The sequence below is a fragment of the Orycteropus afer genome, unplaced genomic scaffold (genome assembly GCF_000298275.1).
Source record: "Orycteropus afer afer isolate SDZICR_OR568_19922 unplaced genomic scaffold, OryAfe1.0 scaffold00294, whole genome shotgun sequence".
Taxonomy (NCBI): domain Eukaryota; kingdom Metazoa; phylum Chordata; class Mammalia; order Tubulidentata; family Orycteropodidae; genus Orycteropus; species Orycteropus afer.
In genome coordinates, this window is record NW_006921881.1 from 319,020 (window position 1) to 332,461 (window position 13,442).

General features: G+C 39.2%; 1 protein-coding gene across 1 annotated transcript in view; it reads left to right on the forward strand.

Annotated features, from left to right (window-relative positions):
- The first annotated feature begins 2,066 nt into the window (after positions 1-2,066).
- TSBP1 (testis expressed basic protein 1) overlaps positions 2,067-13,442 on the forward strand; it is a 157,820-nt gene continuing 146,444 nt past the window's right edge. The window contains exons 1-8 of the mRNA XM_007951441.1: positions 2,067-2,135; positions 3,355-3,514; positions 4,279-4,377; positions 5,169-5,201; positions 7,494-7,523; positions 9,617-9,649; positions 9,735-9,764; positions 9,859-9,879. Coding sequence (XP_007949632.1) covers positions 2,067-2,135; positions 3,355-3,514; positions 4,279-4,377; positions 5,169-5,201; positions 7,494-7,523; positions 9,617-9,649; positions 9,735-9,764; positions 9,859-9,879 — 475 coding nt within the window. The remainder of the gene's footprint in view (positions 2,136-3,354; positions 3,515-4,278; positions 4,378-5,168; positions 5,202-7,493; positions 7,524-9,616; positions 9,650-9,734; positions 9,765-9,858; positions 9,880-13,442) is intronic.

The window sequence follows — 13,442 nt, forward strand, 5'->3', positions numbered from 1 at the left end:
CGTTGATGGGCCACAAGCACCTCACATTTGCACAGTTCCACCTAGTCATCTGGTGGGAGTCACAAAGACCATGGCTAGAAGAGCCATACTAAGTAATTTGCTGCACCACAAGAATGAGTGTGTGTGTGAGTGTGTGTGTGTTATGTGCCGTCGAGTTGGACCTGACTCATAGCGACCCCTCCTCGGGTTTCCGAGGTGGTATCACTACGGAAGTAGATTGCCCAACCTTTCTTCCAAGGAGTGGCTGTTGGGTTTGAATCACCAGCCTTCTAGTTAGCAGTCAAGTAAGTGCCTTAGGCACTATGCTACCAGAGGGGATAAAGTTATAAAAACTTCTTAGCCATAACCAAAAACCCTGAGGTAATGAGTCTATGAGCCTGGAAACTCAGAACCATAGTCTCAGGCAACATCAAGATTAATTGGCACAACATAGTCCACAAAGACAATGCTCTACATCCTACTTGAGTGATTAGTGACTGGGTTTTTAAAAGCTTATGGGTGTCCATCTAAGGTGCACCTATTTGTCTCTCTCCATCCAGGGCAAAAAAGAGTGAACAAAATAAAAGACACGTGGAACCAATTAGTCAGTCCAAAAGATTACTGGACAACATGAACATCAGCCTCCACGGCCCTCAAACCTTAAGAACTAGATGGTGCTTAGCTACCTCTACCAACTGCTCTTAAAGGGATCATCACATCAGAAGGTCTTGGATAGCATGGGAGAAAAATGTGGAACAAAACTCAAAATTAAAAAAAAAAAGAAGAAGATGACCAGGCCTACTGGTCAAATAGAGAAACCTCTGAGACTATGGCTCTTGGTCACTCTTTGGACCTGGAACTGAACTCACTCCCAAACTGAATTTTCAGTCAAACAATAGACAGGTCTACAAGGTGAACAATAACTCTAGGAAGGTAGACACTCCTTAGAACAATCAACCTTTCAAGATCAAAAGGGCAGCATTTGTACAAAGACAAAGTTCAGAAGGCAGGAAAGGTTAGGAGAGAAGGAGGAATGGAAACGAGAAACACAGGGAGGATGTGGGAGGAATGATGTTACATTAAGAGGATTACAATCAATTATATGAAACAAAATGTGTGTGAATTGTTGAATGGAAAACTGATTTCCTCTATAAACTTTCACCAAATCACAATGAAAGTCTTAAAAAAAAGTCTCTCTCAATAGATTAACATTAACAATTAAAATATTGAATGATTACAGAAATACTTTTTTGTTGTTACGTGCTGTCAAGTCAGTCCTGACTCATAGCGACCCCTCCTTGGGTTTCCAAGGTGGTATCACTACGGAAGTAGATTGTCCAACCTTCCTTCCAATGGAAATACTAGTAATTTAAATTTACATGTGTAAAAATATTAAATGATCCCTCCCCCACCAACCTAGATCATAAAAGTAGGCCAAATAAGGACTTCAACTATCAAGGCTGGAGAAAAGCAAAAGTAGCCCACAGTGGCCCCAGACCTGGTGAGTGGAGTATCCTAAGACTGGAGGATACCACCCTTTTCCCTCAGTGGTTGACTGCTTAGCCTGGAATATACAACCATGGTCAATAGGCCTCCTGGACCCAAACAAAACATAGCTTTCTGAAAAGCACATGTTCTTTGGAGTCAGAAACACTGCCATTTTTTGGCTGGGTGATTTCAGGTGTCATCTTAGACTTGACGGATTTCACTATGAATGTTATTGGAGATTAAATGAGTTTGTGCTCTAAAGAACCTAGTGTAGAGTCTCATAGTTCATAAACACTTAATAAAAGGGAATTCTCTTATTCTTTCTCCTTGCTCACCATGACAGCTTCTGAAATCTCATTCACTGGCTGTTACTAGTGCCAAACCTCCAGATCTCCCCATACTGTTTAACTCCAACTCAGCTTCTTTGGCTTCACTCATTTCAAGCCCCCTCTTTTTAAATAAATACAGGATTTTCTGTTTAAGGAGGGGTCACTGTGAATCAGATCTGACTTGACAGCAGTGAGTTTGGTTTTTTAAATCATCAAATATTTATTAAGTGACTATTCTGTAAAAGATTCTGTACCTCAAAGGTTACAAAGATGAATGAGACACAATCTCTGGTTTCAAAATCTCTAGAAAATGAAAAATTATTCCAGAGATTAGATATAGTGAGTTCCTAATATCCTATTTAAATTTAAGGTTTTAAAGGTGTTCTTAAATCTGCTCAGACCCTTGGTGGTCCTCTTCCTTTCCTCTCGCCTCTCCAAAGTTCTACTTCTTTGTTATGACACAGGTTCCAGAACTTTCATAGACCACACTTCCATAGTCTGCTTAGGTCTGATCAGCCTGGGCCACCCAATTTTCTCAGCAATCCTCTGCATCCTTGGCTACAAGGACCCCCTAACACACACTCAAGTTCATGCTGCTCAGAAGCAGTGAGCTTGAGTTGATCATTTTATTCTGATCTCTCTTTGATGAAGAAATCCAGATGACACAGAACCCACCAAAGACAGTTACAAGAAAATGGCAGTCTTGGGTATGGACCAACTCTCTCTCTGAGGTTTCACTGCCCCTATTTGAGGAGTCAAGTCTTCTCTTTAGGGACTTTACCACAACTGCTTTAGCTTTCCTTGCCTGCCTTCTTTTCAAATTCAGTATCCTTTCTTTCACTTTGATTCATCTGAGAGCCTGGGAAAACAACCCCACACAGTCAATGCACCTCTAGAGTAATGGTAACGACTTCATGGTAATGACTTCTCTTTTGGTTTCTAAGGTCTGAATTGATGAAAGGAAGTAACCATCCTCCATAATACTATGAAAATTCCTCAAGCCTTTATGTCCTTTCCTGTAGTGTTGTTTGCTTTATAATCTGCTTCAACTCTTAAGAAGTAATGACTTCCTCAGAATGGGAGTAGGTCATTTTTTAGCTGCCCAATGGTAGTTTTCAGATACTACTCAATGGGGAGCACTACATGCCATAGATTTGATTTGAGTACATCACCTTGTTTTCCCTGCCTCTGCTAAGGATTATTTCACATTCAGTCACAAAACTCTGACTTGCATGCCAGAGGCCAGACTAGTTACTGTTCATTTTAGTAATGGATCAGAAGCAAATCTCTGAAAATTAATTTGGTGGTGGGGGAATATTCTCATATAAACTAACACCTAAAGATTCAATATACATGTGTCTAATCTGGCCCAACTGGAGATGTGTTTTTGCATTTGAGGTGGATTTATCTATTGCTTTTTTTCCAGTAGCTTTAATCCTGGTGTAGTTGATTTACTTAGCCCCTTAGAGTTCAAGTTCTTCAGCATTTTTCACAAGTTGACTTATGGTTAGTTTGCTCACCCTTCTTTTCTTCCTTTTTTCTTTTCTTTCTCCTAAAGCCTTCGAAGTCTATGTTCTTCAAGACCATAGAAAGGTATTTAATTAACACAGAAAAAAAAGCACAAGCTAGACAGTCCCAACATACCTTCTCCATTAACCACAGTAACAAACCTCACAAATATCCATCTTACCATAAGGGATGGTTTGAGAGTGATGAGGGTAAGATCTTTCCAATTGATAAGAAATTTCTGACCTCTGCAGTGGCTTTCATAATATGACCATCTTCAGTCAGCATCCTCTAGTCATGGGGTCCTTAAGTTTTTGATTGCTCACCCATATAAAAAAAATTTTGAACCTGCTTTCTGTATATATAAGGAGCTCTGGCCTAGTTGGTAAGGCATTTGACTGCTAACCAGAAGACCGGCAGTTCAAACCCACCAGTTGCTCTGCAGAAGGAAGATGGGGCAATCTACTTCCGTAAAGATTTGCCACCTCAGAAACCCAATGGGGGTCGCTATGAGTCAGAATCAACTCGAGGGCAGTGAGTTTGGTGTTTGAGTTTTCTATACATATAAATTTTATGAATGCACTACTATACTGATACATATGTTTTAAAACAGAAAATCTAGAAATTTTAAAGAGAAAGAGAAGTTCTAATATAGATCACTTTGCAGACCATTGATCCCCTCTAACCTTCTGCCTGAAGAGTAAGGAGTTTAACTGAGGTAGAAATTGGTCAGATTGCCAACCTAAACAAAGGTACACAGCATCTGAAGTTCTAAGTATCTGAACAAAAGTACTAGTGTAACAGCCAAGAAATGGGCATGGGATGGATGTGGGGATAGCAAGATGAGGAAGATAAAGGAAGAAAGGAATTGAGGTGGAAGAAGCTAAAAAAGTCTATCTAGGAGACAGTAGAAGGTGGCCAGAACTTGTCTTTGATAATGATAGACTTGGTCTGTCTAAGGGGGTCTACCAGTGAGTTTTTCTTTCAGAAATAACTTTGGCTATCATCCTGACTCTACTGGGGCTTGCCATTCTGGTTATTTTACTAACAAGATGGACACGACGCAAGCAAAATGGTGAGTAACAATGAGCTAAAATAGAGATACCCTATGAAACTCATGGGGTGGGAGGCAGGGGGTGGGGGGAGATGCCAAGATTTAGTCTGAGTTTGTATCTCTTTATGAGATAGCAAGAAACTTCACCAAAATTCTGGGAATCTGTTTCAATGCAGGAGTCAAAGAATATCTGACCTATTAGTGATTTCCTTACATTTGAAAAGTCCCAAAATTCACATTGCCAATAATGTCAACCAAAGAAAAAAAAAAATCAGAGATTGAGTTTAACAATAATAAGAATACTTTATAAAAGAAAATTATTTGAGTTCCAAAAGAAACTACCTGAGTAAAAAAAGAGAAAAGACATATTCTAGTAGACACCACTAGCTATTTTTATATAGAAAGAATTAGAGAATTAATTATAGTGACTTAACAGGGAGAGATGATAAGAAGAGACAAAGTGATCTCCAGAAATGGAGATCACAAAAGCAATGATCTATTTCTATGCCGTAAGGTCCTACTTCACAGGACTTTTCTCAGTATCTCTCTTACTCTCTTCTGGTTATCTGAATTCCTTCCCTACTTTTCATCCTCAATGCCTGTCAATCCTCTGAGAATAAGTAGCATAAAAGGATAAATAGAACAGGGATGGATGTAAGTGTCAGAAGTGGAAAACAGTAATATATTATATCAAGAGGGTCATTTGGGGAGCAAAGAACAGAGTTTAGAGCAGAGAGAGTTAGCCCAAGAACACCTCTCACAAGTAACTAAGAAGATTTTTTTTTTTTTTTTTTTTGCTTATTTTTCCATAGACATTGAAGTCTCAAGATACAGTTCAGAACAAAGTAAGTACTTATGAGAAAAAGATAGTAAAGATTTATGTAATTTCCATAAACCCACTGCCATTGAGTTGGATCCGACTCATAGCAACCCCTCCTTGGGTTTCTGAGGCGATATCACTCGAAAGTATATTGCCCAACCTTCCTTCCGAGGAGCGGCTGGTGGGTTTGAACCACCAGCTTTCTGGTTAGCAGTCAAACGCCTTAGACACTATGCTACCAGAGCTCCTAAAGCAGGGACCAAATCTGTCTTGTTTACCATTGTATTTCTAACACCTTGCATACTGTCATTGTGTGAGCTGAACTGCTAAGTTACTGAGAGAACTGGAGATTCCTGATAAGTACTGAGTACCAAACTGAATTTTGGCAAAATGAATTAGTAGTGGGTGGGCCTGCATGATTCTAAGCAGCAACAGAAATACCAAAGTGTCAAAAAGAAATAACAAGTATTGATTTGGGTGTTGGTCACTCAAACTGAGTGACCAACACAACAACACAAAGGAAAAGGAAGACACAGAGACGTGCACAAGAGGTACAGACAACAAAGATAAATGCTTTTACATACACAACACTGCAGTATCAGTAATAACAAACGTTAATCTACAGGTAGATATATAGGTGTTGTTGGTGTTGTTGTTGTTAAGTGCCGTCGAGTCGGACCCGACTCATAGTGAAAGTGAACACAACCTTGGGTTTCCGAGGCAGTATCACTACGGAAGTAGATTGCCCCATCTTCCTTCCAAGGAGTGGCTGATGGGTTTGAACCACCAGCCTTCTAGTTAGCAGTCAAGTGCCTTAGGCACTATGCTACCAGAGCTCCTGGATATATAGGTAGACACGTTAAATGATCGGAATATACCCATGACCATACATAAGCTTGGCACACAATATTTCTACACACATATTTATATGTACTATAAGAATGTCCATATATATAATACAGCTAATAGGGCAAAGTTATGATAACTTCTTAGCCACAGTCAAACACACTGAGGGAATGAGTCACTGGGCCCATAGGCTTGGGACCTTGGTAGAGGGGAACATCAAGCTCAACTGGCAAACATACCACACAAAAACATTATTTTAATCCTACTTTGGTGAGTAGCGACTGGGGTCTTAAAAACTTGCAAGTGATGCAACAATTGGTCTCTCTTCATCTGGGGCAAAGAAGGACAAAAAAAACCAAAGACACACATAGGAACAATTAGTCCAAGGGGTTAGTGGACCATGCGAACCTCAGCCTACATGACTCTGAGACCAAAAGAATCAGATGGTGCCTGGCTACCACCATCAACCCCTAAGAAAGGGATCAAAATAGGAGATAAACATGGAACAAAACTCAAAATCATAAAAAAAAAAAAAAGAACAGGATTACTGATCTGATAGAGACTGGTGAAACCCCCAAGACCATGGCCTCTAGTCATCCTTTGGCCCTGGAATAGAACTCACTCCCGTCTCTTCCAGCCAATCGATAGACACGTGTCTAAGGTGCACATTTTTACACCAGGTACGTACACTCCTTAAAACAATCAGCCATAGGAGATCAGAAGGGCAGTATTTGTACAGGAGACAGCTCAGAGGGCAGGAATGCATAGGAAAGAAGGACACAGGGAAAAGGTAACCACAAGGAAAAAGTGGGAAGAGAGCTATTGCAATGTGGGGATTGCAATCAATGTCATAAACAAAATGTGTTTGAACTATTGAATGTAAAATGAATTTGCTCTGTAAACTTTCACCCAAATCACAATTTAAAAAGAAAATTATAAAAAGGAAGTAACAGACTCCCCTGACAGGTAGTGAAGAGGGCATCGTAAGGTGGCTGGACAGAGTTCAGGCTGGATAGAAGAGTCTAATGTAGCCAGGAATAATGAAAGTGAGCACAGCTAAGGTGATTATGATTGAAAAGGAAAGCACCATGTTCAAGATCTGAAGAGGTAAAGCAGGTTTTCCATGGCAAGGTTCAGAGAGATTCCCAAGTTGCTGAAAAAGATAGCCCAAGATTTGCTAAGAAAGAAAAACAGGAGCTAGGTGCTGGAATATCAAGAGAGAAAAACAACTTTGAGATCCCTCCTCTGATTATTATTTAGCCTGGCTAAATAACATTATAAAACTGGTGACCATTATGGTCAGTTATCACTGCTACTTATGCATAGTCCCTAGTCCTTTCCCTATGAAGTAAATTAATTCACATCATTATTCAACATTGGCAGTCCAAGTCTGCATTAGCTCTCAGATCTTAAATAACGCTTCATTAATATTCAAGAAGCAAAATCATGGAGCTCTCCTTTTCTTCTCCAGGTGGTCTTCTGGATTACGAGGATGGTAGAGGTAACTAGATTAGTACTACTAGAAAATTAATGGATGCATATATTCTTAAAAGAACAAAATGGTCTTCTGTTCCTTAGAGCATGATTTGTTAGGTTAGCACATCTTTTACTATTATAATATCTAACTGCCTATTCACTTCTCTATGCATACATACATATATATGTCTCTGGGTGGTGCAAACGGTTAAGATCTCAAATACTAGTTTAAAGGTTGGGAGTTCAAACCCATCCAGAGGTGGCAAAAGGACACAGCCTTGAAAGCTCTATGGAGCAGTTTACTGTGCAATACATTGGGTACCATGAGTCAGCATCAACTCTATGACAACTAACCACAACAGTGCATCTGTATGGAAGTCCCTGGGTGGTCCAAACAGTTAAGCACTTAACTACTTAACTGAAAGTTGGTGGTTCAAATCCATGCAGAGGTGCATTGGAAGACAGGCCTAGCTATCTGCTTCCAAAAGGTCACAACTTTGGAAAACCTATGAAGCAGTTCTATTCCACACACGTGGCCGCCATGAGTTGGAATCAACTCCATGACAACAGCAATATGTATACATATGTACGTTAAAGAACTGTGCATTATTTCCTCAGAAAAGAACAAATATAAGTCTATGGTAACTTTAAGACCATAAAAGAATTTATTTCCCACTCCCCTGCTTACCCTGAGATCTTAGATTAAGAAATCTCTCTGAAATAATTTCCTGGATATGTAAAATTGGGATAAAATACAAACTTCATCGATTGTTATGAAGATTAAATGTATATATAGTGTATGTGAAAACATATTTTGTAAGCTATAAAATATAATAGGTGAGCACAACTTATATTATTATACATATTTGAGAGAATAAAATTGATGCACAAAAAGGTTAGGAGAATTACCCAGGTTCACATGGTTAGTGAAGGTTGTTAACGGCCATCAAGTCAGGCCCACCTCCACTCATTGCTACCCAATGCACAGGAATCGCACTGTTCTGACCCATAGGATTCTCATTGGCTGATTTTCAGAAATTGATTGCCAAGTCTTTGTTCCTAGTCTTAGCCTGGTAGGTCCACTGAAACCTGTTCAGCATCACAGCAACTCACAAACCTCCACCGACAGATGAGTGGTGACCACACTTGAGGTGAATCAGCCAGGAATCAAACTCAGGTCTCCCGCATGGAAGGCGAGAATTCCACCACTGAATTATTCATTCAGTTAGTGAAGGAGTTGGATATCAAAGCCAAGTTTTCTGACTCTGAGTCCACTACTCATATTTTTATCATTCTACCCTCCTCTTGGCTTATGACTTAAATGATTAATTTTACATGAATTTCCATAACTTATTAATAAACTTATGTCTTGTACCCCAAATCAGGGCATATGGTCTGACATGACTGAGCACACTTGGAATAATGGTAAAGCTTATTTGAGATAAAACTACTCTAGAAATCTGATGATTGTGAGGAGATTCCAAGGCACTGTTACTTTTTTGTAGGGACACACACTCATTTCACTCCTAAATAACCTCATACCCCCACCCCTCATTATTGTCTCTCATCTACTGACCGGGGCAGATTAGGGATATGCCGTCTACTCTCTATCACTGACTCTCCCTTCAGGACTCATCAAGAACCACTACAAGTGCCTCTGTCCTGCTAGGAACCGCAGACATTGTCCAGACTAGTCCCACCAGACAAACTAGGACTAGGGGGTTATGAGGCTGTAAAAGGAGAAACAATAATCTCACACATACACATACTCACACATGCACAACACAAGAATATGGATTTATATAACCAAGAGTTGAGGAAAGAAAAGAGAAGGTAGTTTGGGCTCTCTGCTTGCTGTCCAGCGTCCCACACTTGGACCCTTGGTCCCTTCTTTACTTTCTTTCCTCTGTGATTTATGAGCCATGACCAACAAGAGGTGCAAAGGGCATTGCTCCGCCCCCTACATCTTTCTTTCTGAAATGGAACCCAAAACAAATGGGAATATCTGGGGAAAGTAGCAAAAATTTTTTAGTAGCTGCTTACTTAGAAGCTGAGGAAACTTATTTCTTGATAAGCTCTTAGAAACCTTACTCTATTTTTTTTTCCTCCCCCCAAAAGCATTTTCCTCTCAGAAATCCAAAAGAGGAAGAGGTAAGCAGATGCTCATCTAATATAAAAATAATTTGATAGAAGATGCCAAGGTAGAATCTCACTGTGTTTTCATCTTCTCTTTTAGGGTACCGACACACATATTCAACAGAGAGCGGTAAATAAATCAGATGTTGCATTTCTAAGAAATTAGTACAGAAAACTGTTTATGAGAAATTAAGAATCTTATTTTTTTTTCTTCAATCTTCTAGACACTTCATACGATGAAAGAGGTAAATATATTTGGAGACTATGGTAAAAATTAAAGGAAAATCTTTTTTTTTTTTTTGATGTCATAACTTGAGGGGTTATAAAAGCTACCATGATAAAGAAACAAGAAGGCAAAGTAGCATATAGAAGAGGTGGAGAAACATTCACCTTCCCACTGAGGCACGTTTTTCCTCACTAATATCCAATTTTAATCCCATCCACCTTCCAATGAATTAACAAAATTAATCTGAATACTCAACAGAAATTAAATAGCTAATGCTTTAGAAGTGCTAACCACTTAGAATGCCTTTCTTAATATAATTGTTAAGAAATGGAGGAATAAATTCCTGAAAATCCAACTCATTAGGGTATGGCCTGTACAAAGAAATGCCACACACACAGGGAAATGCTGCTATCGTCTACTGCTGCTATTTACATCTTGTGTTTCTTGGAAAACAAGTTTCCTCAGTAACATTAAACATTGGAACACCACATTTAACCACCACAAGGAACTTCTCCAATGTGGGGAATGAAAAGGTGCACAGGTAAGCAAAACAGAACTATACACAATAGAATGGGAAGGAAATGAGCATGCACGCAGCACCTACTATGTGCTAGTGACTCTGATGGGCATTTTTCATGTTATTTACTTAATATCCTGCCAACATCCCTGTTTACCACACAAGGATGAACTACCCAAAAAATCCCTCCCTAGCTGTCCAAGGCCTCTACAAGCAGCTTTGCTGTAAATTAAAGAAAGGTGCCCCTTCCTCCAGATGAATGCAGCCCCATGCCAGGGAAGCTTCTGAGTATTTCAGTCCCTATACCACTTTGTGCAGTAAACAACGTACATAACCTTAATGCATTGGTCCTTCAGGTAAGTGAGAGGCAACTCGTTCCTGACATGTCCAAAAAACAAGCTCTGGTCCCTCCTACACACAGGTACTGGCACCTGCATTCATCCAGTTGCTCAAATCATCTGCCTTGGAATGATCTTTAACTACTTTATCTCACTCTCTTCATCCAGCTTGTCAGCAAATCCTATCACTGACACCTTCAAATTGTATTCCAAAACAGATCACCATGCCTACCACCACAACCTTAAGCCAAATTCCAATGTCTCTTGCCTGACTTACTGCAATCGCCTCCTAAATGGTCTCCTGGTTTCTACTACAGCCCTTTTATAGTCTATTTTCCTCATCAAAGGGCATCCTTAATAATCGTTCTTAAATCAATCTACTATGCATTGTTATTCCTAATTTAGAGAAATTTAGAGGTGGAAATGTCAGTGGCCTGCCTAACCTGGACATGAACTTAGAATTGTCTGACTCCGAATTTCATGTAGTTATTTTACTCTTATACAATTTAGAAATATCTTAATTATTAATTTTCTGGGTACAGATCTTTAGTGTAAGTTTAACTTCCTTCTATTCCAGGCTCATCTTGCATTCTTAGGGAATAACTTGAATCAATAAATATTTTATTATTGTCTGAATATGCCATCATTTAAAATTTATAAAGCCAAATAGCAACTTATTTAGAGTTTCCAGTCACCTCTAAGGTTGTCCTATAAATCCCAATCATTCTAAATTTCTAAGTTCCCAAGCTCTACTGATCTTTCCTCCATCCATTCTGGACACAGAAATATAAATTTTCTGGTCAACGTGTAACTATGGACATCCTCTGAGAAGTTCTGTCAGTTTAGGTACATGAAGTTTTGTTGTTATGAGCTGTGGAGTCAGACACGACTCATAGCGACCTCTCCTTGGATTTCCGAGGCAGTATCACTAGAGAAGTATATTGCCCCATCTTCCTTCCCAGGAGTGGCTGGTGGGTTTGAACCACCAGCCTTCTGGTTAGCAGTCAAGTGCCTTAGGCACTAAGCTACCAGAGCTTCCTCTCGAAGTTTAGGCACTTAAAACTTCACTTAATTTAAATACATATTATAATGTTGCCATGATAATTTTACAAATTTAAATTCACTGCATTTACTTTTAGTATTATTAATGTTTATAACAAATATAAGTAGCGAGTGCATCATATAAATGTCAGGCATCTCTTAGCATTTTCCAGTTTTTAAAATTCCCCTAGAATCATTAGAAACACCTTAGTGCAAAACAGAGAAGGTTTTACATGCTCTTTGGACTTAATTCCCAACACAACGATATCATGTATAGAAACACACATTTTCAAAAAAGAAACTGAGGGAAAAACATATCTTTTCTTTACTTTTCTGGGTAGATCCTGAACTATTTATATTTTAGTATTTTTGCCTGATTTTTCATGACATGTAACTCATAAACTAAGCCACAAGGAGATTTTGCCTCCAATTTCTTGCATATTTGGATATTTGAGCATTTTGATTGGGTAATCCTCTGTAATGATACTGAACCTACAGAAATAGAAAAGCCAAACTGATTTTTCTTTGATTTGTTTGTTTTCAGAGGGATCCAAAGAAGATTTTAGTAAGTATGCTCTCATTTTTCAACAAAACATTTGCTTTCTGTTAGTAACATTTCCCAAGATTGTCAAATGCTTTGAGGAAAGGGAAATCCTATCCTTTCATATGAAGACAATAAAGTCTGCTCGTGCTGATTCAGAATGGTCAGTCAGCAACCAGCAAGTTTCCAAACTTCTGTGACAAAAGGAAAAGAAAGAGGAAAGGATAAATGAGAAGGAAAGTGATGAAGGTGAAGGGTGGTCACAAGAGAAAAAAGGGAGAGAGAGAGAGAAGAAAGGAGAGAGAGAGAGAGGAAGGAAGTTGGGATGGAAATTGGATAAAATGGAAGCCACAAAATTTTACCTTTGTACTGAAAGGCATCAACCCCTTATAGAGCCTGGAAGGCAAAGAGATAGTAGGTAAGAGTAGCCTCCATGACCTTCCATCAGGTCAGCAGGTCTCCCAGCACCTGGCTCTAACTTCTGAGAGGGGCTCATAATGATTGAAGCTGATAATGCAAAGTTTGGGGATCCAAATTCTGATGATTCATTTGCCTCATGTTTCTCTTGTGTGTGTGTGTTTTAGCACCATCAGCCAGCTCTCTGGGTAAGTCCTTTGTACTTTGCTTTCAGTTTTACTGCCAAATCTGTTTGTAAGTTCTGTCCTTTCTAGGTTTTTTTTTTTTTCTTTTAAAGAACTTTTAAAAATAAAGTATGAAAATAATTAACCCTTTTAAATCTACCCCTTAGATTTAACAACTGATCATGATTTGTCATATTTCTCAACTTACAGTTAATGTTGAAAATCCTTTTGTCATTCTAGACTTATTTTGCTTCCCCGTCCTCAAATTTATTATAAATATTCTAATCTATTTTCATACATTTATATAATCTCTACAACCCCTCCTTGGGTTTCCAAGGCGTTATCACACTACAGAAGTAGATTGTCCAATCTTCCTTCCCTGGAGTGGCTGGTGGGTTTGAACCGCCAGCCTTCTGGTTAGCAGTTAAATGCCTTTGGCACTATGCCACCAGAGCTCCCAATCTCTACAATTTGTTGTTGTTGTTGTTGTTTGCCGTCGAGTCGGCCCCGACTCATAGCGACCCCTCCTTGGGTTTCCGAGGCAGTATCACTACGGAAGTAGGA